The sequence below is a fragment of the Enhydra lutris genome, unplaced genomic scaffold, assembly GCF_002288905.1.
Source record: "Enhydra lutris kenyoni isolate GAN:26980312 unplaced genomic scaffold, ASM228890v2 scaffoldscaffold19, whole genome shotgun sequence".
NCBI classification, from domain to species: Eukaryota; Metazoa; Chordata; class Mammalia; order Carnivora; family Mustelidae; genus Enhydra; species Enhydra lutris.
The window spans coordinates 26,075,382-26,099,038 of NW_019154103.1; the positions used below are offsets into that span (position 1 = coordinate 26,075,382).

General features: G+C 38.1%; 1 protein-coding gene across 9 annotated transcripts in view; it reads left to right on the forward strand.

The window, feature by feature from the left end:
* The window catches only part of LOC111148403 (peptidylglycine alpha-amidating monooxygenase), a 159,255-nt gene that overhangs the window by 128,607 nt on the left and 6,991 nt on the right, over positions 1-23,657 (forward strand). For all 9 annotated transcript variants that reach the window (XM_022504922.1, XM_022504924.1, XM_022504919.1 and 6 more), the window contains 7 exons: positions 3,627-3,743; positions 5,973-6,045; positions 7,200-7,410; positions 7,837-8,037; positions 10,207-10,322; positions 15,441-15,540; positions 18,007-18,060. In XM_022504922.1, coding sequence (XP_022360630.1) covers positions 3,627-3,743; positions 5,973-6,045; positions 7,200-7,410; positions 7,837-8,037; positions 10,207-10,322; positions 15,441-15,540; positions 18,007-18,060 — 872 coding nt within the window. The remainder of the gene's footprint in view (positions 1-3,626; positions 3,744-5,972; positions 6,046-7,199; positions 7,411-7,836; positions 8,038-10,206; positions 10,323-15,440; positions 15,541-18,006; positions 18,061-23,657) is intronic.

A 23,657-nucleotide genomic window follows, 5' to 3' on the forward strand; every position in this document is an offset into this window, starting at 1 on the left:
TTATTGTGATGAGCACTGAGGAACACTGAGGTGTTGAATCGCTATATTGTACACCTGCAATGAATATAACGCCGTGTGGTAACTACCCTGGCATTATAATCGAAAAATAAAGAAAAAGTAAAAGAAAACCTATGGTTCTTTCTCCAGCTTCTTAATTACAACATTATACTTCTTCTCCTTGGTTGCTGTTATTTATTTTGCATTCCCATAATTTTGATTGATGGCCCAGAAGTTTACTTTCTCCTTACTCTCGTTTCTTTTCTGCGTGAATATAGCAAAGCGTTTCTCCTCAGCCTTATCTAAACTGTTTGATTAGCTGCTAATGTGCAAAATCATTAACGGGGAATTCAAACTGCTAAAATAAAGAACTGATGATTTCGGGCCCATAGGCCGCAGCTCAGCCTCTTTGGCTGAGTGCTTTTTTAGAGATGCAAACAAAAATCAGCAGGGCTGCAGGCACCGTGTGAAATTTGCCGGGTATTATTATATCCTGCAAAAAGTTAAATGCGGTTGAAATAAAGAGCTCTCTGCAGCATACCATGCGGGGTTGCTGCTTGAGAACACTAAAGAAGCAGCTTTCCATAGCAACGGTGGATCCAGCCCTGTAATCTGACATCCGGTTATGAACCGTTCAGGGGTTACCTTTCTTTGAAAATTGCAGGAGTTTATAAACTACTTTATTTGGCAGATTTAGTGCGTGGGTGTTTGTGATTTTTCCCATTTAAAAGAAAAAACATCAGGGGGGACCTGGGTGGCTCAGTGGGTTAAGCTGCTGCTTTCAGCTCGGGTCATGATCTCAGGGTCCTGGGATCAAGTCCCACATCGGGCTCTCTGCTCCGCAGGGAGCCTGTTTCCTCCTCTCTCTCTCTCTGCTTGCCTCTCTGTCCACTTGTGATCTCTCTCTGTCAAATAAATAAAATCTTTAAAAAAAAAAAAAGAAAAAACATCAGTTGCTTTTATTACTTGCCCTGTGTCACTACCAAGGGCCAGTAGCCGGTTGTAGCAAGCCCCCGCTATCCCAAATGAAAAGGATTAGGACTGGTGAGCCCATCACCTGAGTGACTGTCCTTGATGTGAAGCGGGGCATGCTGAGGTCTGGCATGCTTCAGTTTCATCGGGATATACAATAGGTACTGTCGCTTCTGCATAACGCCACTATTAGGAGCTGTCAGGAGCGGGTCCGAGCACTAGCAATATATCAAGTGCACAGCACGTGATAAGAATTACGAGGACTTGGTAACTGTCCATAATACTAACTCCCAAGTGGGGGTGAAAGAGAGAAGTAATATACTAAATATGTTCCATGTCCAAGCAGGTAAACTGAAAGAATAAATGAAAATTTTAGGAAATGCAGTAAGGGAAAAGGAAATGCAAATATGGTCAGTGGATTTTTAGCGACGTCAGTACCCGGGTTATGGTGATGTGCTACAGTCGTGCAAAATGCTACCTTTGAGAAACTTCTCTCTCTATTATTTCTTGCAACTGCATGTGAATCCACAATTATCTCAAAATTTCAGTTCAGAGAAAGAGGAAGCAGATTTTTGACTCCTTACGGGGAAAGCATAATTCCCATTATCTAGATTGCCATCGTGCCATTATAAAGCACTGCAGTGTTCTTGGAAAATGGGGACTATAGGGTAAGCCTCAAAACAGAAAGTAAATGAGACTTATTACACATGAATGTGAACCTTATAGCGTCCTATGAATCTTAAACATGCAGAACTTAAACGTTATCTGGTATCACAAACATGTTGGCAAAAAAGCGAACATTGATGGTTGAATCCAGGGCCATTGTTTTCTAGAAGAATAGTTATGATGTTTTTTAGTACAGAAATTCACATTGAAAATAGAGTTTCAGATATAGGATAAACTCTTTCAGTTTTCATAGTTTTAAAGAGTTACATCATATCTGCCCTTTATTAGTCTCCCATGATTTAATAAGACCTTGTATATTCTTACATTGGTTCTAATAAAGTTTCACATTTCAATTTAATAATGATCCCATGATTATCTTATGAAATCTGCTTTGTCAGTTTTGTTACTTCTGTTTTATAGACTCAGATACTTTTTTTTTCCTAGGGACTGCTGTGTGGTTTTTACTACACATAATAGCATATGTAAACAGTATTACTTAAGTTTTAGGTTGACAAAGCTGAATCAATATTTTGTTGTCAATTGAATGCATCATTAATAAGAACTACTTCAGGGACTTATTGTTATCTTTCATGAAAAATGTTCCCAAAAGACTATAGCAGTCAAGAAGCTCAAATAATTGTGTGATGTATATTTTTAATGGCCAGAGAATGTAATTTTGAAATTTTTATTCTTCTACTGGGACTCTGCATAAATTCCACAAAAATTGCAACCAACCAATCAATAGGTATGTGACAAATTTGATCATTCTTTGCCTTTCCAAATTGCAACTCTATCTCCATAAATATTTAATACTATTCAGAGTCTTCTTTTGCTTATACAATTGAACTACAAAATAGTAATAGTTTTTTCCCACAGGTTTGTCTGATTCTGTCAAGGAAATTCTGTTACAGAAATATTCACTGATTATCCATTAACCTTGGCAAAATATATTTATATTTTTATATAGACATACACATGCATATGACTGAACTATGTACTGATCCAATTCTTTGTTTTTTAAAATATAAATTAGTCTCTTGGTGTCCTGCATATTTATCTCTGTGTTACATAAGATTAGATTACAAGATTTTACCTTTGTCACTTAGCCCTAATAATTTCCCAAACAGGAATCAAAATAAGTACAGTATCCGTGATAATTGTCAGTTTAGGGAAATATATTACTAGCAATTCATATAGAAATATAAATGGAAAAAATATATATAAACATATACATTCATAATATTTTATAACCTGGGAGATACAGATTTAAAAAGCAGAAATTTTCATATTTTCTTTAGTTTTTATATTACTATATAGTAATCCATTTTGTACTTATAGAATAGCTGTTTTATGGAAGTTTTAAGTTTCTAAGCATATTTTTATTTCAAGACTCACAGTTTATATTTTTAAATTTATATTTTGAGCATTTTGTCCTATATACTTATAATATGCGTTTGCATGTTATGCCTACGGCAAATACAGTTGCAAAAATATTTTTGATCACTATCCTTCCTGCTATCAGTTTCACTTTCCTTATTACAGTGTAAGTTAAAATAAGTTATGCTTTCTTTTGTAGTTTGAAGGAAAATAGCTATTAAAATGTTTTTGAGGAGCTTTGAAAAAAATAGTAGTATTTCTTTAACTCTCATGTGAATATGAGTCACCTGGGGATCTTGTGGAAGTACAGATTTCAGATTTGGTGGGTGTGAGACCTTGCATCTCCAGACTGTTCACATGTTGCTGACCACTCTGAGCAGCACGGTTCTACGGCCGATCGTACATTTGTAACTGCCATTATATATACTGGTAGGGGTTTGTGTGTGTGTGTGTGTGTACACATATATGGAATCAAATAGAAACGTGAAGGACAACAAAGTTTAAGCTCTTCTCTTGATTCTCTATTTTGAATCTCAAGTGAATGGTCTGCATTTAAGTTCATTGCCATTTCTCATTGCCTTATTTTCCATTCTAATGTCTTTTTTTTTTTAAAGCTCTTTTGATAGCATGTTTGTTTACCAGCAAAGAGGACTTGGGCCAATTGAAGAAGACACTCTTCTTGTCATAGATCCAAATAATGCTGCTGTACTCCAGTCCAGTGGAAAAAATCTGTGAGCACAATTACTTCTGTTGTTGTTAAGGCTTGTACTACATGTGTTTTGTTAAAGTGTGGCACTGGCTCTGGTCTTGGAAAGACGGTATGGTCCGGTGCTGGTGAAAAGGTGCAGCTTACGAAAGCAGGAGACTAATTGGGCCATCTCATCTTCCATTTTCTAAGTAGGTGGTTCCAAACCCTGACTGAAATTAGAATCACCTGGGAAGCTTCAAAAAACCCAGATTAAGATTTAGGCAGGGACGGGGCCCAGGCATCAAAAGCTACTTACCTTTAAAGCTCCCAGGTGATTCTAACCAGTACTCAAACTTCATAGCGCCATTGACACACATGGCTAATGAAGTGAGTTCCTGGTCAGCTTAGATCTGAAGATTAAAAAAAATGTTTTTTCACCATAAAAGCCACATAACCAAAATCAACATTAAGAAAAAAAGTCTTCTTTCTTCCCATCTCAAAGTGAAAACTAAACAGATATCATTGTTTAGCTTCCTTAGCATGCATAGGTAATTTGGCTTTGAAAGACTTATTATTTGGTCTTATTCCTAGATAACATTTGGCAACCAAAAAAAAAAAAAAAATTGGCTGATATTCATGGTCATTGAAGGGAAGGGGCACCTGTTTACAGAGTGTCCTCAACCATTATAACCTGGCAGCTTCAGGAACTATACCCTGCTCCATCTGCTTAGGCACAGGAAAAGCCAGGGAGCCATCCATTCTGAGCGCAGCTGCTTATGAAGATGGGAATAATTAGATTTTTTTTTATAGGATTCTAAGATGGTGGGTCAGGGGCCAAATCCTCATAGTGGCTCTACCACTTAGTGGGTTTGAGCCTGTCTCCTTGGTGCTGTTCCCATGAATCAGAAGCATTCTCTTTCCAGAAAGGAATCAGAGGAAGACAGAGCAAGGGCTGCCAGATGAACCTGGCCAGCAGTGGGGTGTTCTGTGTTGAAAGCAAATCATAACCCCCACATCCAGTCACCAAAACACAGATCTAGTTCATTAGTCAAGCTCAGGGTGTTACATTCTTGGCTCATGAAAAGAAAAACAAAATCTATGGTGTCCCCACCATGGTTAAGGCTAGAAGCTGACAAACAGCTTGTGGTTTGTCCGATGTTATTTGACTACAACCACATTAAGATGTTGCCCATGTGTTTGTTAATTCTAAGTTCCTTAAGCCTGTAAGCTTCTGCCTACACCAGTTTACAGTTAGTTCTCTTACCCAGATCATCCCAATTGATTTGTTAAAGTAAACTTCTCTATTGATTATCGGCTTACACCTTCCCTTTGCCTAGATGAACATTTCTGTTGGAAGGGGTTTCCTTTGGGTTTTACTGTCTTGAGGAGGCACTCTTAAAGCTTTGGAGTCCTATTTTTAATATTTTCCATTAACACAGCCTACATTACCTCGAAGTATATTTAAACTACTCAAACTATATAAGTCCATGTATGTTTCTCTAGACAGTTTGCTTTATACAATTTCTAAATTGTTAATATTTATGATCTTTGAAATTGTTCTTAAATTGATGTTATTTGTGTTGTTTAATATACCGTATTTTATGACAAATATTTGTCACTGATTGTAGGCTTCATTTATAGCTTTTTCAAAGATTAAATAAATACCATTTAAGATATGTCAAAAGGAGGGGTGGGGGGAAGGGGGTAATGGGTGATGGATATTAAGGAAGACACGTGATGTGATGAGCCCTGGGTGTTACACGAAACTGATGAATTTCTGAACTCTCCATCTGAAACTAATGATGTACTGTATGTTGGCTAATTGAATTTAAATAAAAAAAGTATATATATTTGTATATATATACATGTATATATATTTGATTTATGATTTGATATGTACATGTATACATACATGTATATATATTTGAAAATATATATTTTTTCAAATATATAAAAATATAAATATATAATATATATTATATATATAATTCAAATATAGTCAAATATAAATATATTCAAATATATAAAAATATATATTTTTTCAAATATATATATAAATATAATATATCAAAAATAAAAAATATATCAAAAGGAGGTTTCTATTACAACAGGTATTTTCATTTAATTTATGTTGGGCTTTAGTAATGCAGGTACACATTTATCAATTCATAAATTTATATTATCTTTACAGATGAATTAGCAAAAAATAAAATCTTCTCACGTATGCTTTGGGAATAACTATATAATTAAGACCATTGTTTTTATTTTGCAGGTTTTATTTGCCCCATGGCTTGAGTGTAGATAAAGATGGAAATTACTGGGTCACAGACGTGGCTCTGCATCAGGTAACCTTCCATTTGGCAGTGATTCAAATAGAACTTAATGGAGTTATGCTTCTGAATGGCTCTAGAGCTGTCTGGGTCTTTTTCTGTCACCCAGTAAGTTGGTTACAAGAAAATGGAACTGACACATCTGAAATTTTTCTTTTAGAACGCAGGAAAAGCTAGTATGTAAATAATTCGGTCACCCTCCTATATTGGGCCGGCAGGAAACTGCGGGCCAGATGCGAGGCTTCACCGTAACAATTGTGTGGGCCTTCCCACCCTCCTCGGCTCTCCACATGTGTTTTTCTTTTCTGTGTTCCCAGGTCCTAGTTCTGTTTGATCACTTGTGTTTTTATCACTATGTTGTTGTTGTTGTTGTTGTTGTTTTCCCTGAAACCACTTTAATATTCTGTAAATCCAGGCAAAATCTTAGGTACAGCCATGCTTATATATAAAACATTACATATTTGTGGTTTTTAAGAGAAGTTCTGTTTCCTTCACAGAACAGCCATAAGGTCTTCCTCTCAAAAGATGAGCTTTAATATCCATTTTATGAGTAGGTGGCAAAGAAGTATGAAAACTAGCGGGGAAAAAAAACCCTGGAACTCAGAAGACATAACTATAAGAGTCTTCAAATATCATCTCAGTAAACCTTTATTGCTTGTGTATTGAAGAGCATCGTACTATTAGCCAAAGAGAGGCCAAAAAAAAAAAAAAAAAATGTGATGTAGGGGGCGCCTGGGAGGCTCAGTTGGTTAAGCAACTGTCTTTGGCTCAGTTCATGATCCTGGAGCCCTGGGATCAAGTCCCGCAGCTGGCTCAGTCTGCTTCTCCCTCTGACCCTCCTCATGCTCTCTCTCTCTCTCTCAAATAAATAAATAAAATCTTCAAAGAAAAAAAAAGTGTGACTGGATGGAACAGGACATCCATTCACCACTAATCACCTGGATGACCTTGAGCAGATCACTTAATCACTAAGGGCCTCACTCAAAGAATGGGGGCATCAGACCAGATGATTATTTTAGAGTCCCGTCCAGTCCTACAGAGTATCTTCTTATAAATAAATCTCTGGGAGCTTACACTCGAAGTGCCCGTGCAAGTGGCCTAAGTCAGGCAAGGGGGTACCCCTAATAACCATGCAAAGCAGGTAAAACTTTTGTTCCTTATTTAAAAAGGTATTCAAACTGGATCCAAATAGTGAAGGCAGCCCGCTGTTAGTCCTGGGGAGGAGCATGCAACCAGGCAGTGACCAGGATCACTTTTGTCAGCCCACCGATGTGGCTGTAGACCCAGACACTGGAACCATCTATGTATCAGACGGTTACTGCAACAGTCGGATTGTGCAGTTTTCACCAGCTGGAGAGTTCATCACACAGTGGGGAGAAGGTACTCAGTCTTGATCTCTAATTGTTCTTCTTCGCCAGTAACACTAGGAACTAGTGACTGGCCACCCCTCACCTTCTTTCGGATGGAATTGCCCCCTGCAGTGGGGAAAACAGGGCCTCTGTATGCATTGGGTTGGCAATTTTCTTATACACACACACACACACACACACACACACACACGGAGTTTTGTGAGAGGAAGAAAGAATGCGGCAACCCAAAAACTTTGTCCAAATAGGGAGAAAATCCCTAACGTGTTTGTGGGTAAGAGATATTAGAATAAATGTATAAACTGCTTTACCTTATTTTTCCCCGGGTCCCAGATATTTAACGGTTTACTACCATAGATTTGGAAAATTAGAAAACTTGAAAGTCAGACTTTGGGTGATGTTGCACATTGTGTGTCTGAGGTTTTTCTTTGTTCTGTAGAGTCTTCCAAGAACAATCCAAAACCTGGCCAGTTCAGTGTTCCTCACAGCTTGGCTCTTATACCTCATCTGGGCCAGTTATGCGTGGCAGACAGGGAAAATGGTAGAATCCAGTGTTTTAAAACTGACACCAAAGAATTTGTGCGAGAGATTAAGCATGCATCATTTGGAAGAAATATATTTGCAATTTCATATATACCAGGTACTTGATCTTTATTTTTTATTTTTTGCTGTGCTGTACTCTAACCTTACAAATTATTTGTCGTATCTTAATATGCTCCTCTTATGAATTTGTTTTCTTATTAACGGATAGAAGATGCTTTAAAGATTAGATCTTAAAACTATTTTAAAACTGTAAGTGCCTTGCAGATCATTTTCAACTCATGTGACCTTGTTCTTTTTACAGAAATAAGAAAGCACTTGTAATGGATTCAAAAATTGTTCTGAAATATTGATTTTCATTTTTCCTTAATTTGGATCATTTGCTCTGGTTATTAAATGATTAATATTATTTCTTCACACATCATCAACAGATGGTGTGTGGTAAAAATCAGTACAGTATTCAAAATACTTGTGCTTCACATTTTTTAAAAAAGCAGTGGCCAAGTTTTTTTTTTTTTTCTTTTTTTAAGGTAAATATGTAAAGTAAGTGAGGCTTATATTTAAATGCCAAGAGAAATGGCCAATAAAATCTGGAATTTTTTTCTCCTTTTCAAACTAGATTTTCTTGATTTGGAGAAAATCAGAAAAATAATATAAATTTATAAAATAAGCTCCAGTTGATCCATGTTACAAAATAACTTGCATTAGAATTTCTTTAAATCATGAATATTGAATAACTAAAAATATATTTCTAAAATGTATATATAATTTTTATAATATATTTCATAAACATATGTGTACCTCTATTAAAGTAGCATTGACTATTGGTAGTCCTCCCTATTATATTTACATTTCTTATATTATTAAAGTTGCATAGTCTGCTGTCTTCCCAAACAGCCCCCAGTATATTTAGGAAATGGAGTAAAGAGACTCAGGTGACCAGATAAAGAGCAAGTTTGGCTTCCACTAGGAACAAGTAATAAAATAATAAAAGACTCTCATTAATGTCAGTGAAAAAGAAATTCTCATGTTGGTTTTTACTTCATATGTAAAGAATAAGTTTGGCAAGACCATTCACTTAATAAAGAGGGTGATCAAATTCATAGTGAATAAAAATAAATCAAATATGAGGAGAAAAACATTAAGAGAGAATATGAGAGAAAATCGGGTTAAAATCAGAATCTAGGGACTCCTGGGTGGCTCAGTGGGTTAAAGCCTCTGCCTTCGGCTTGGGTCATGATCCCAGAGTCCTGGGATTGAGCCCCGTATCGGGCTCTCTGCTTGGCGGGGAGCCTGCTTCCCTTCTTCTCTCTCTCCCTGCCTCTCTACCTACTACCTACTTGTGATCTCTGTCTGTCAAATAAATAAATAAAATCTTTAAAAAATAAAAAATAAAATCAAAATCTAAGCAATCGTGTATTATAATTAGAATTCCCTCTACAATATTGTACAGTAGTAATTAATGCTGATAGTGTTGGGTTTTTCTTAGTATGATATGTTAAAGAACCTTTTCCTAAAATCATTTAAAAAAGGATAAAAAGATCTTTGATAACGCTTTAGTGCGATGTATATTTTATTGTGTTTTAAGTCTTTAAAACGCAATATTCAGTCATCCGAAGTGTTTATTTAACCCAAACATCACAGTTTCTATTGTTTTGTATAAACACTACTATAATAGGAAATATAATTTTACTACAAAAAGTATTCATGGAATTAATATTAAAAAGACAATCTAATTTTTTAATTGGAAAAAATAAGTCTTTGATAACCTGAAATACGCATCTCACATTTTCTAATTTCAATTGTTCAAAATCAGATTATTTGGTTTCTGCGGTAACTTCACTTGCTGCCTTTGTGTATTTTTCTCTGATTCTCTTTGTAATGATAGCATATTGTACTTATTTTTTGGAAGATCTGATATCCCACAATGACTGACTTAAAGGTTATCACTAGGATGTCTGTAATATCTGTATGTCTCTGTATCTGTATCACTATCTGTGTATTCCTGATTTCTACTGGCTTCCTAAGTGGAAAAGGCCTTGCAGTTCCTGGTTTTCCTATTATAAGGAGGTTATGTCTTAACTAACCTGTTTGCCCCTGTTCTTATTATTCAAGATAAATTTGCTTAGTGTTTTATTTTCTACTTTCGTTTTCAATTATAGGGTCTAGGCTGACCATGCAAAGTTAACTGTTTGTGTAATGTACATGCATGTACTTGAAGGCTAGTCTTCTCTCCTTAAAGAAAGATTAACTGGATGTATTGTCACAGGTTTGCTCTTTGCGGTGAATGGGAAGCCTTTCTTTGGAGACCAAGAACCCGTCCAGGGATTTGTGATGAACTTTTCCAGTGGGGAAATCATAGATGTCTTCAAGCCAGTGCGCAAGGTACTCACGTAGACTGCCTAGGTGTCAGTTATCCTAAGAATAAACTAAAATATGAATCTTGGCATTCAATTTGTACTTGAATGATTTCTAAAAACTTTAAGGAGATGTGATAACTTTCTTAGCTACGTTTTTAGGAGTTTCCTATTACTATGTTTTATTTAGAATAAATATCCTTGTCTGTTCTTAGGTCAGTTTCTTCAGATGCGAAGTACCACTGTATGTGTTTCTAAGGTTCTTAGTAGACTTTACACACCAGAGCAGGTTGGAATTCACTGTAGTTTGAATATAAAAAAAAAAAGTAAGTCTGCTTTCATCCAAGTAGGGAGGATACCACAGTATGTTCAGTTGTACTTTTGTAGCTCTCTTTGCTCCAACAGAAATCTTGCTTGCTTTTTGTATGCTGTTACCACATTGAGCAACAAGACTTGAAGATAGCAGTTTCTGGAATTGAATATTTAAGTTCTAAAGGTTTAGTTTAGGACAGAGACTAAAAGTTAAGTTTTAACTCCACAAATGCTTTACTGCTGCTTATTCCAATAGTGCGTTTTGCAAACACTTTGGTTCACTATGCCCATTGCCCTTCTGTCTCTTTAGTGTATTTTCTCTGCAATATGGCTGCCAGAATGGTCAGAATGTTCACATCCCCTGCCTGTGTGCACTTGTGGCAGATCATTTTTAGAAAATCCAGCCTGCTACAATGATGCAAATAAGAGTTATTTTTCAAAAAATGTCAAGATGTACTGGCTCTCCTTGAATCAAAGTGCAACTGTCATGAAACACTGGACAAACTCTATCTCCATACTCATACCTCTGACAATATGCTTTAAAATGCCAAGTTTGCTAGATTAAAAAAAAAAAAAAAAACTTCAAATGCCTTAATATTGGAGAAATTGTCCGTTAGAATACTGACAGCTAGGCTGGGATTGATCTACTCGGTGTCAGGCACCATGCCAGATACTGAGGGTATAATGGTGAACAGAACAGGACAAAGCCTGCACAGACTCTCTCAAATGGAGGTTTAGCAAAAGTTACAGGATCTGAACTGAACCAAACTGAATCTGAACAAAAATTGCAGTACAGCTTCCCCCCCTTTTTTAAGTTTCTATTCATACACAATAAACAGGACTTTTCACTCTATTTCACCTGAAAAGCAGTGAGGAAAGAAATTCATTACATTGATAATATCTATTTTACTTCAGTAGTGTTTCAGATCTTTACTGATTATCCGATCTTCATTGTTTTGCCTCTTTGGGTTAACTTCCTCGTATCTATTGATAGAACGACAGATTTAACTTTCATGTCTTCGCTTTGTATTAGTGCGGATTTGCCTTGGTTTTTCTTTTAATGACAATATACTGTGTCAACCAGGACATTAACTTTTAATTCAAATATGCATCAAGAAAGCAAAACTGTGTGCTATTAAGAAGCTAAATTCTAAATGAGCCTTATTCTCATATGAACCACCATGAATGAAAACCTCAGAAGGCATTATACCTAAACATTAGCATTCACCAGACATTCAGCAATGAACAAGTCATAATATGTAAGTCAGTACAGCCCACTTATAAAGAGAGCCTAACTGCAAGGTGAATTTGCTTTTCCTTTCAATACCTAAGACTTGATAGTGCACCAAAATATAGAAATTTGTTTTGTGTTGACTCAGTAAATGAAAATCAGTCTATGAATCTCTCAGAATTGCCATTTAATTACATTATCATCATAAAGCTTAAATTGGGGTGAAGGAAATCATATGGTATATTGACTCCTGTGTAAGAAGAAATTCTACCTTCAAATCAAAAGTCAAGTTTTACATAATGTGTCTGCGCCTCTCTGTGTGCCTGTCTACCACTTATTCCCTGGGTACTTTAGTTCTCCCTCTTCTATTACATTCTTCAGAAAAGTTTATGCCTGAACATATGAGCTCCATTTTTATGTCAATGCAGGGAGGCTGAGACAATAGGACGATAAAGAGGATGGTTCTTATTCTCTCAGATGGTATCACAAATGTATGAGGGCAAAAGATACATAGTTACCTCCCACTTTCTTCTCCCCATAGTGACAAGAAAGGCTGTGGTCCCTAACAACTGCTTGCCTACACATCCTTCACATCCTGGCTTTTTTTCTTTTTTCTTTCTTTTGCAAGGCAGCTCATAGGGAAGGGAATGATCCCTGCCACTCCATCCCAAAAAGAAAAGAAAAAAAAAAAAAACAGTAAGCCCAGATTTATGTTGTTTCTCCAGCCTTAACAATGGAGATTAAAATTTATAATATTTGACAGTATTCGAGCTCAAAGTTTCACATAAATGCAATTATTTATCCAAAGCTAAAGAGTAAGAGCACAGCTGGATTTTATACAGGTCTGTGGACCCTAAAATGCGTTTAACCTTTTAATCCCCTGAGGGGCACATTGGTATACCAAGGGATACATTAAACTATGACATAACTTGGTGCAACTTCTTAGAGAACTATGTGACTTAATGTAAAACTTAAACATTAATTGGTGTTAAAACAACATAGTTATGATACTGAGAACACAAATCCCCTATGAATTTTTTAAGATTTTATTTATTTATTGAATACAGAGAGAGAGATCACAAGTAGGCAGAGCAGCAGGCAGAGAGGGAGGGGGAAGCAGGCTCCCCACTGAGCAGAAAGCCTGATGTGGGGCTTGATCCCAGGATCCTGAGATCATGACCTGAGCCAAGGCAGAGGCTTAACCCACCCAGTTCTCCCCTCCTATGAATTTTTAAGATGAAGTATAAGATTTTGAGAGCAAGTTGCCCTGGGCTGTGTCACCAGATGCCCCAGGAGGATGCTGTCATTCTTCTTTCTCTTGTCAGTTTGACTTTGTTAGGTAGGGGTACCTAAACAGAAGAGAAAGGAAACCTCAGAAGAGTTTACAAAACCTGGATTGGAAGATCTTTAAATTCATTCAACTCCGAGACCCTCATGCTTAATCCTAAAGCTTACAGTGTGATTTTGACACAAAGGAGTAGAAAAGTTCATTAAAAAGATTACAGTTGAATACTTCTGACTGCAGTAGGAAGAGAGGTCCCAAAGTCCTATCCACTATCCTCCTCCTGAGCCCCCTAATGGCCACAGAGTATTTCCAACAGAACCTGGGCTCCCTGGATCTGTCTGAGAGCCACAGGTAGAGTCTTATGGTTATTGTAGCCTTGCATTGATGACATATTGTGATTTATTTAAAGCAAAATCTTTGGCCAACGAATAATTCACACATTTCCCCCTCACCTTGTTCTATTATATTATTTTTCCTATCAGGAAATATGAACCACTTTACAAGCATATGTTTTGCAAATTGGTTTCTAAGAACATATTTTGGTACAGAAGAGGAACTTCCTGTAATTTGCAAGCCTGTTGCCACCTATTAGCTGAACCCAAAATAAACATGAACATTTAATGACTGGCTTGTGAGATCAACAAGGCAACATTTTGATTTCTGGCTTTCTGTTCTCATGCACATTTGTCACAGCTCATTTGGTAGTATGAAGGAATGAGCCTCCTTGGCATGGCTGTCTCATTTTTCTTTTCTTTTCTTTTTTTTTTTAAGATTTTATTTATTTATTTGACAGAGAGAGATCACAAGTAGGCAGAGGCAGGCAGAGAGAGGGGGGGAAGCAGGCCCCCAATTGAGCAGGGAGCCTGATACGGGACTCGATCCCAGGACCCTGAGATTGTGACCCGAGCCAAAGGCAGAGGCCCAACCCACTGAGCCACCCAATGCCCCTCATTTTTCTTTTCAACGTGACAAACTGTTGATGACTTTCAAAGAATAGTATCTCCTCAGTGAGTATTCTGACTCACCTAAAGGGAGCTAAGAACAGTAGTTTGCCTCATGAGTGCCCTTTGTACTCAGCACACCAGAGTGGACAGGTGCTACCTCACAAGACTAGAGTCCGGATGTGCTCCTGTCCATACACATTGGTCATATTTTTGAAAACTGTATACTCAGACAGGCCTACGAGCCTCAACAGTGAAAAAAATTATCCATGTCCTGCCAATGGGTGGCCACCTGGCACCTTTGAAAGCTTCACATGCCAGACAGAAATGGCAGCAGCAGCACATTTTAAGGCTGCTCTTCCAAGAACTAGTATGGTGGCCTTTTGAAAGTCACAAAAAGTTCTCCTCTCTTATGTCCTAATGACTGAGATGGTGGTGATTTGAAATGGAAGAATGTCATGAAGAAAGACCTATTGAAACACTGAATATCTAAAATAGGTAAAAAAGAAAAGAAAAAGCCCAAGATGTACTTGGTGGTAATACTCAATTTGTTTCCTTTTGCTGACTGAAAACACTGCAAGTGCTGGGTGTCAGAGAAAAGAATCCGTACACTGCTACATGTCTCCGGTATGCACTTCAGAAATCGTCTAAATGCCCGAATCTTTGAAGTGACTCTTCTATCAGAAATGTATAAGTAGTTTTTCAGGAAGCATATGATAGCTTGATGGGAATAATAACAAAAATTAATGTTCCATCTTTTTATTTTTTACTTGTATAGATTAAAACAGGCAAATGTGGTAGTGATTAAAAGAAAAAAGAAACATGAAGGCAAAAATACAAATAAATAGGGGCGCCTGGGTGGCTCAGTGGGTTAAGCCGCTGCCTTCGGCTCAGGTCATGATCTCAGAGTCCTGGGATCGAGCCCCACATCGGGCTCTCTGCTCGGCAGGGAGCCTGCTTCCTCCTCTCTCTCTGCCTGCCTCTCTCCCTACTTGTGATCTCTCTGTCAAATAAATAAATAAATAAATCTTTAAAAAAAAAAAAAAATACAAATAAATAGGTAGCTCATGGAACACCGAGTAAACAAAACTGGAAAACAGTAATTTCATAAACGTTTACTTTTAAAACACTTGAAAGTCAGTGCTGAGGGTCCCTTCGCATTTTCCAATGGATAGAATTACACGTCATGGAGTCGATGCCCAATGAGTGAGTGAATGTCTCTTCCTGGCCTAGAGGGGCCTGGATGGAATTATAGTTTGTTTGGTTTGTTTAACAGGCTTACTGTTTTATTGTGTGCTTTGCTTTGTTTCCCCACCTTTTCCCAAAGAATTCAAGGAGAGGCTCACCCCCCCTCGTATGTGCTTCTTCTCTCTGCAGCACTTCGACATGCCTCACGATATCGCTGCGTCCGGAGATGGGACCGTGTACGTTGGAGATGCTCACACCAACACCGTCTGGAAGTTCACCTTGACTGAAAGTATGGTGTTGACAGTATTCCTGTCCGTATCTTCCCTCAGCTTTTTTTTTTTTTTTCAACGATTTTATTTATTTATCTGACAGATCACAAGTTGGCAGAGAGGCAGGCAGAGAGAGAGAGAGAGAGGAAGAGAAGCAGGCTCCCTGCTGAGCAGAGAGCCAAATGCGTGGCTCGATCCCAGGACCCTGAGATCATGACCTGAGCCGAAGGCAGAGGCTTTAACCCACTGAGCCACCCAGGCGCCCCTTCCGCTTTATTGCCTCAGAGCATATGAAAAAAATATTTGCATTTCCTTCTCTTTTTTCTGATAGGAGTGGGAAATCAAAATATAATTGGCAGTTGTTAAAAGACCTGTTCAGTTTCATTTCAGGGATTAAATTAATTTTTAAAAAGTAGAGAGAAACAGCTCCCCCCCCCCAACCTGGCAGTTATCCCCTTGTTTCCACAGATACTCCACAGGAAATTCTTGATTCCTGGAGTAATGTCTGTTATGTTGAAAGCCAGCATTAATTCCAACTTAGTTCCAGAGGGAGATGATGGCTTTGGCAAAGCAGAAGGGCTGACCGGCTTCCATGCTGGTATCACTTCCCGTGTGTCTCTTCAGCTCTGAGTAGCTGCTGAGCATCGAGGAGGGCCAGCCTCGGTGTCAGACACAGATTACCCCAAGCAGGAAGCACTCTGCGTTTTCCCTTTAGACTGCAGCTTGTTCAAAATACCAAACTGTTATTTCATGTAACTCAGAAGTATGTCTGGGGACAGAAGAGCGTCTCTCTTGGGACCAAGCCAGCTAGTTTGGGGATTTTCTAATTGCAATTTGGACATTATTTTTAATTCTTGCAAAAGTATTCTAACCTAGCCTCTGATATCGTACTAAAAAACATACGCTTTCTAGATTCAACCATAATAAATGCTTAATGGGCCACAAAACCCAAAGTCCGGAGATGCTTTTAAAATATGGCAGAGTTGAACCATAGGAGAAGATGGAGTTAAGGAAAGGAATGGTAAATCTGAGGTATCAGGAGCAGCAGCAGGCAATTTTAGATAGAGAAATAATAAGGACATTTGGAATTGATGACGATAAATACTAATTATAACAAGGGAAAGTAAAAGTTACAGCAAAGAAAAAAATGTAAGTTATAACAAAGAAAAGTAAAATCAGGAGCCCAAAAACTTTAATCAGATATCACACAGATCTTAGAGTCCAAGTAAATTTGGTAACTGCGATCTTCACAATTGTCCTTTGAGTGGCTTTTGCCATTATGTAATAAGGACCCAGTTAAAGTCAAGTGCACAGAAGTATGCGTGGCCTATTCCACTCCAGCAATAGCTTCCCGTTCCCCTTGCAAGTGCAGCCTTCCCCCAATTACCTCCTCAAAGAGGAACCAGAGGGTGTAGGCAGACAGGAAAGCAAAGAGAGGGATGGATAATTCCCAATTCCAAGACTGAGCCCAGGTTTTTAAGAATTAAAAAAATGACTAGGGTCACCTGGGTGGCTCAGTGCGTTAAAGCCTCTGCCTTCAGCTCCGGTCATGATCCCAGGGTCCTGGGATCGAGCCCCACATCGGGCTCTCTGCTCAGCAGGGAGCCTGCTTCCTCCTCTCTCTCTGCCTGCCTCTCTGCCTACTTGTGATCTGTCTGTCAAATAAATAAATAAAATCTTTAAAAAAAAATAACTAAATAACTTTCAAGCTAGAAAAGACCTCAGAAATCTATACCGCACCTTCATTTCACAGGTAACAAGATGATACTTAAACTCACTAAGATTCTGATCTAAGGCTCTTGAGACCACCCTCGTGCTCTGTACTCAACAGAGATGCATATCCAAGTCCGATGAGGAGGGCTTTCATAACACAAATGGCCAGACCCGACTCAAGATCTATAGAAAGAAGAGGAGTGATAAAATGTGTATATTTTGGAAAGGCTTCCCACGCTGAGAAGTGCTGCAGTATAGCATTCAGCTTTGAAAGAGAAGAACCCTCTGTGTAATCCAAAATGCACCTGAATAATAAATCTGAGAAATAGTACTTCTAGGACAGTAAGACTGCCATCAGAGGCTACACGAATGTCTCATGTATTTGCATTCTAGTATTTAACTAGTCAAGTCTATTTATGTGAGCTAGAAGACTGGTGATCAAACATGACAGAATTAGTAACCAGCCTAGATGTCCACATGAAAACAGAACCACTTGATAGTTCAGAAATAATACATTATCATGAACTCCACAAGGACAACCTCACTTTAAATATGAAGAGTTTAGAAATAGTTCAGTTTTCACTAGGAGATTTTATCCAGGATTTATGGGCCTGGCACTTAATCGGTGGTTTGTCTTAAACTCTTTTGTAATGTGATAATGCCTTTGATGAATTAAAATATTTTCCACTGAGCAAAATTAATGTCAAAAATAAGTTTTCAAGGGTTTTCTTTGGAGATTCTGATTTTCTTTTTCCTCTGCTGTGCTGTTACAGAAATGGAACATCGATCGGTTAAAAAGGCTGGCATTGAGGTCCAGGAAACCAAAGGTTGGTCTCTTATGACTCTGAAACCCAAGCTATTTGTGCTGAATTCTTCTATGGCTCTCACTGCACTTAAAAAATGACCAGACTAAAAATATAATATAATCTGGTAAATCTTCCATAACTTCTACTGTGTATTGAGCCTTTAAACCTGCATGTTGCCACTGTTTTCTCTGATAAATGGAGTGTTGATAATGAGCTCAGATTCACTGATTTCAGATGATAGAAAGTGATTCTGTAACAAGTGGACCAGAGACATTCAGGGAGAAAAAAAGGAAGTCAGTCACTTTAAGAAGGACGTTAACCTCAGGCAAGCGGAAAAATACCACCCAGTATACTGGAAAAGGCCTTCCCTAATGGGCTCTAGTCTAAATGAGTGAGTTACTGAGATAGGGGCCTGAAAAGATGAGCTGCTCCCTAAGCTCCAATCTAAGTACCATTTTCCCCCAACATTTACTGAGGGCTATCTAAGTACAAGGCACTATAATGGGCTTAAGGGAAATGAAACTGGGCCTGACTTCAAGAGACTTATAACCTATAAGGAGTGTGTGTGTGTGTATGTGTTTGTGTGTGTTTATGTGTGTGTGTACATACCTATGCATATATACAAATAAGTATAACTTTAATATACACTGTCAGGAACGGGAAATGGAATTTAGCTACTGGTAAGCAACCACTGGCTTCCCAGTAGAACTCTTTTCTCCCTTTCCAAGGATCAGTTTATATTTGTGCATGTTCTCCTATCTGCAGGGTTTTGACCTGGTCTTGTGAAATTAAGAACTCACTAAAAGTGCTCCTAATGTTTAAGTAGCAAAGTGATTCCATTATTAGTTGCTTTACAAATGATTCACCTACATATTAAGACCTAACCCTAGGCTTACTTGTTTTCCTCTCTCGTGAAAGCAGGTGGAAAGAGATGCAGAGAGGCAAGAACCAAGAGGGGGTTTAGGGATTTTATGTAGGCAGATAAGAGAATATAGCCTGCTCAAGGTTGAGAGGGGTAAGATAATATTATAATATAAGTGAATAGCAATTGTTTGGCATTTGCAGAGATTCAACCCAGATGACTCTATTAAGTGACATTCATACCACACCCATAGCAAAGAGTACCTGATCCTCTATTTTTCTATAATTGTTACATATAGAATTATTGGTGAGTTATTTGCTCTCGGAATCAAGATATTATTATTAGTAATCACTCTTACTTATGGAGCACAAACAATGAGCTATACAAGAATTACTAAGTTAACGCCTTACACCTACCATGTGATAATTGCTATTATCCCCATTTTACGTACGAGGAAATTGAAGATCAGAATTACTATTGAGATAGTAAGTGGCAAAGCCAGACTTTAAGTCAGTTTGTTTGGCACCAAAGCCTGTGCTCTTAACCACTGTTCTTATGCTACTCAGGAGAGATGAATACCACCAATTCATTTACCATAAGTTCTTCCCAGAGCTACAGATTGGGGATGGTTGAAGTTTACTCTGAGATCTCTGGGATTTCAGAGTGGCCTCAAACCATTTCTGTTTAAATAAATCCCACTAACAAAAAAGAATCCTAGATTATACTGCATGACTTGTTGAGAACAGCTCAACCACACTGACCTCTTTTTGCCTGGCCAATAATGAAGGATGAACAGGGTTCTCCCCAGGCCATTTCCTCTATCCTCATTATGCATCGGTGACTGCGTTTGGTCAGAAAGCCTTCCAGCCTTGTGGAAGAACACAGGAGTTCAAATAGTAAATGTTCTTGAAGTATCTTGTTATGACGGTCCCATTTTAATAACTAGGAATATCCAGATGCAAATGGTTTCTTCCAGTCCTCTTTGAACCCATATGGCTCTCATTAAGTCTTTCTTTTTTTAAGATGATTTTCTTGTTACAGAAAGGAATAAAAATCATGCTAAATCCGCAGAAGTTTGTCTTTTATCACAATCTGGAAGCTTAACTTAAACCACTTCTTACAAAAGAGAGGGGGAAACATCCCAGATTTAACAGCCTTATAAATTTCCAACTTCGAGCAACCTCTGATGACACTTGCCTCCACTGTGAATGGTCACAGAACTGATGAATTATAACAGTGTTTTGGAACCAGTGTTGTGTTCACAAGGAGGTGCAGGGATAAGAGAATTTGTGATGATCAAAAACCTAGGAAAAGGATTTTCAAATAAAGTTGGTAGGGACCAACAGATATGCCAATGTCCCACCAAAATCATAGCCTTCACTCCTCCCTCCCCAAAATAAAAGATGATGATGGTGAATCAGTCTCAATAAAACAAAAAGAAACTCCCTAGTGCAGTTAGTAGCTTAGGCCTTATAGAGAACAACACATTATAGGGGAAGCACATGGCATTAAAGAAAAAAAAAAAAAAAGAGGGGAAGGAGGGAGGGAAGAGAAGAAGGAAGGAAGGAGAAAGTAATCTCATTGGTGCTATATGCACTTTCCCTGTTACTTGCTAGTAGGCCATCTAAGATCTTCAGCCTTCAGTTCTGTCTGTAATGAACTGGGTAGTAATAGCTGGGTTCGTGTATTAAGAATGTCTCTCCTTTACTGTCTGAGTTATTCGAATTCCCACTGGTCTCTGGACTTCTCCCCCTCTCTCCAGGGGAAAGAAATAGGCCCATGCTTCTATGTGTGAGCTCACACAAGAATATACCTAGCTTCCCTGTCTAAATTCAGTGCTTAAAGAAGGAAAAAAAAAAAAAAAAAAAAAAAAACAACTCCCTATACATCTGCTTTTCAAAATTATATTTATTTCCAAGTATCTATAAGGATACCAGAAGAGCTTGTTTGAAGACATTGTTTTCAGTGGAATATGGCTGGCATCTTAGATGATAGAAAACGTCATATGAAGCACTCTCTACCTTCCAGAAGCCCTGGGTTCTAGCCAATGTTAGAGCTTCTTCACTGTTCCTTCATCAGGGATGCTCCAACTTAAAGAATTTAATTTTTAATTAAAGAATTTTTTTTTTTAATTTTATTTTTCATAAACATATAATATCTTTTTATCCCCAGGGGTACAGGTCTGTGAATCGCCAGGTTTACACACTTCACAGCACTCACCATAGCACATACCCTCCCCAATGTCCATAATCCCACCCCCCCAACCCCCCTCCCCCCATTAACCCTCAGTTTGTTTTGTGAGATTAAGAGTCACTTATGGTTTGTCTCCCTCCCAATCCCATCTTGTTTCATTTACTCTTCTCCTACCCCCTTAACCCCCCATGTTGCATCTCCTCTCCCTCATATCAGGGAGATCATATGATAGTTGTCTTTCTCCGATTGACTTATTTCGCTAAGCATGATACCCTCTAGTTCCATCCATGTCGTCGCAAAAGGCAAGATTTCATTTCTTTTGATGGCTGCATAGTATTCCATTGTGTATATATACCACATCTTCTTTATCCATTCGTCTGTTGATGGACATCTAGGTTCTTTCCATAGTTTGGCTATTGTAGACATTGCTGCTATAAACATTCGGGTGCACGTGCCCCTTTGGATCACTACGTTTGTATCTTTAGGGTAAATACCCAGCAGTGCAATTGCTGGGTCATAGGGTAGCTCTATTTTCAACATTTTGAGGAACCTCCATGCTGTTTTCCAGAGTGGCTGCACCAGCCTGCATTCCCACCAACAGTGTAGGAGGGTTCCCCTTTCTCCGCATCCTCGCCAGCATCTGTCATCTCCTGACTTGTTAATTTTAGCCATTCTGACTGGTGTGAGGTGGTATCTCATTGTGGTTTTGATTTGTATTTCCCTGATGCCGAGTGATGTGGAGCACTTTTTCATGTGTCTGTTGGCCATCTGGATGTCTTCCTTGCAGAAATGTCTGTTCATGTCTTCTGCCCATTTCTTGATTGGATTATTTGTTCTTTGGGTGTTGAGTTTGCTAAGTTCTTTATAGATTCTGGACACTAGCCCTTTATCCGATATGTCATTTGCAAATATCTTCTCCCATTCTGTCAGTTGTCTTTTGGTTTTGTTAACTGTTTTCTTTGCTGTGCAAAAGCTTTTGACAAATATCTTCTCCCATTCTGTCAGTTGTCTTTTGGTTTTGTTAACTGTTTTCTTTGCTGTGCAAAAGCTTTTGATCTTGATGAAATCCCAATAGTTCATTTTTGCCCTTGCTTCCCTTGCCTTTGGCGATGTTCCTAGGAAGATGTTGCTGCGGCTGAGGTCGAAGAGGTTGCTGCCTGTGTTTTCCTCAAGGATTTTGATGGATTCCTTTCTCACATTGAGATCCTTCATCCATTTTGAGTCTATTTTCGTGTGTGGTGTAAGGAAGTGATCCAATTTCATTTTTCTGCATGTGGCTGTCCAATTTTCCCAACACCATTTGTTGAAGAGGCTGTTAATTAAAGAATTTTTAATTAAAGAATTTCAGATAAGAGAAAAAGTGGAAGAATTTTGAATTATTAATGCTTTGAATGAAATTCCTAGAATCGTAAATCATAACTATTTGTCAGACTTTTTACTCCACTTATAAAGGTTCCTGAGAAAGAGCAACAATATTGCTTTTTTTTTTTTTTTAAGACTGGGAAATTTAAACTTTTTACCCTCTTTCTTTAAAATGTAGAGTATCTTTGAAAAATCTAAGCGTACTTCAGTGGGTTTCAAAAGTGAGAATGTTCAAGTATTTTTAGTAGATGACACTCAGAGAACCAGGAGTGTGGGAATCGAGAATTTCTAAAGTGCAGAGTGTGTACCTTAGCAAGTTCATTACCGCCTTACCGCCTTCTCAGTACGCTCTCTGTGAACGCTAAACCGATTCCATTAGTCTGCCACCTGCTTCCTAGTTCTTGTTTCCTTTTACTGGAGCCCAGTCCTAGCTCTGCCTCCTAAAGGAAACTAGATATCCTCTGGTACAGTCATTGTCCTTGGTGTAGGTAAACCACTAATGACAAAAATGCTATAATTCCTCTGGTTTTAGTCACCTTCCTCTAGAAACAAATCCTTTCAAGACAATGAGTTTTTTACTACCAAGCTACACCTTTGTTCTATTTTTTAATCCTATCCTCTATTTATTGTTACTTTCCTACAGCAGTATAAAAGGAGCTTAAATAAAACAGAACAATTTGCATGTCTCTTCCACAGTAATAAAGAAAAAGACACAACAGTTCGTGGGCAGGGAGAGTGAGAATCAAACTTAACATTCCTCTTGGAAACAGCTCTAGACAGGTTAAATGTAAGCCATCTAAATCTATAAACCAATCCCTTTCCTTCTCTCCTGCTGAAGTTTCAAGAGCCACTCCAGTGGACACAGAAGAGAAATAATGGTCTGCCCTTCACCATACTGTAGGGAAGGAAATGAGGACTATGAAGCCCCTGTAAAATGGTGATACTAACAGTGCCTACTCATAGGCTTGGTGTAATGATTAAATGAGAATATTGCCTGAAACAGTGCAAGTGCTCAGGAGATATCATTGAGACCATGACGGAACAACATGGAAGTAAAAACTGGGACCTGCCATGTGTGTGCATCACAAATTGTGTTTATAGTGTCTTGAGTAGTTTGAGAAATGTTTCCTTGGAGAAATGTCCAGGAAGTGGACATTTCTAATGATAAACATTAACCCAAGATTTTTTTTTTTTTTTTTTT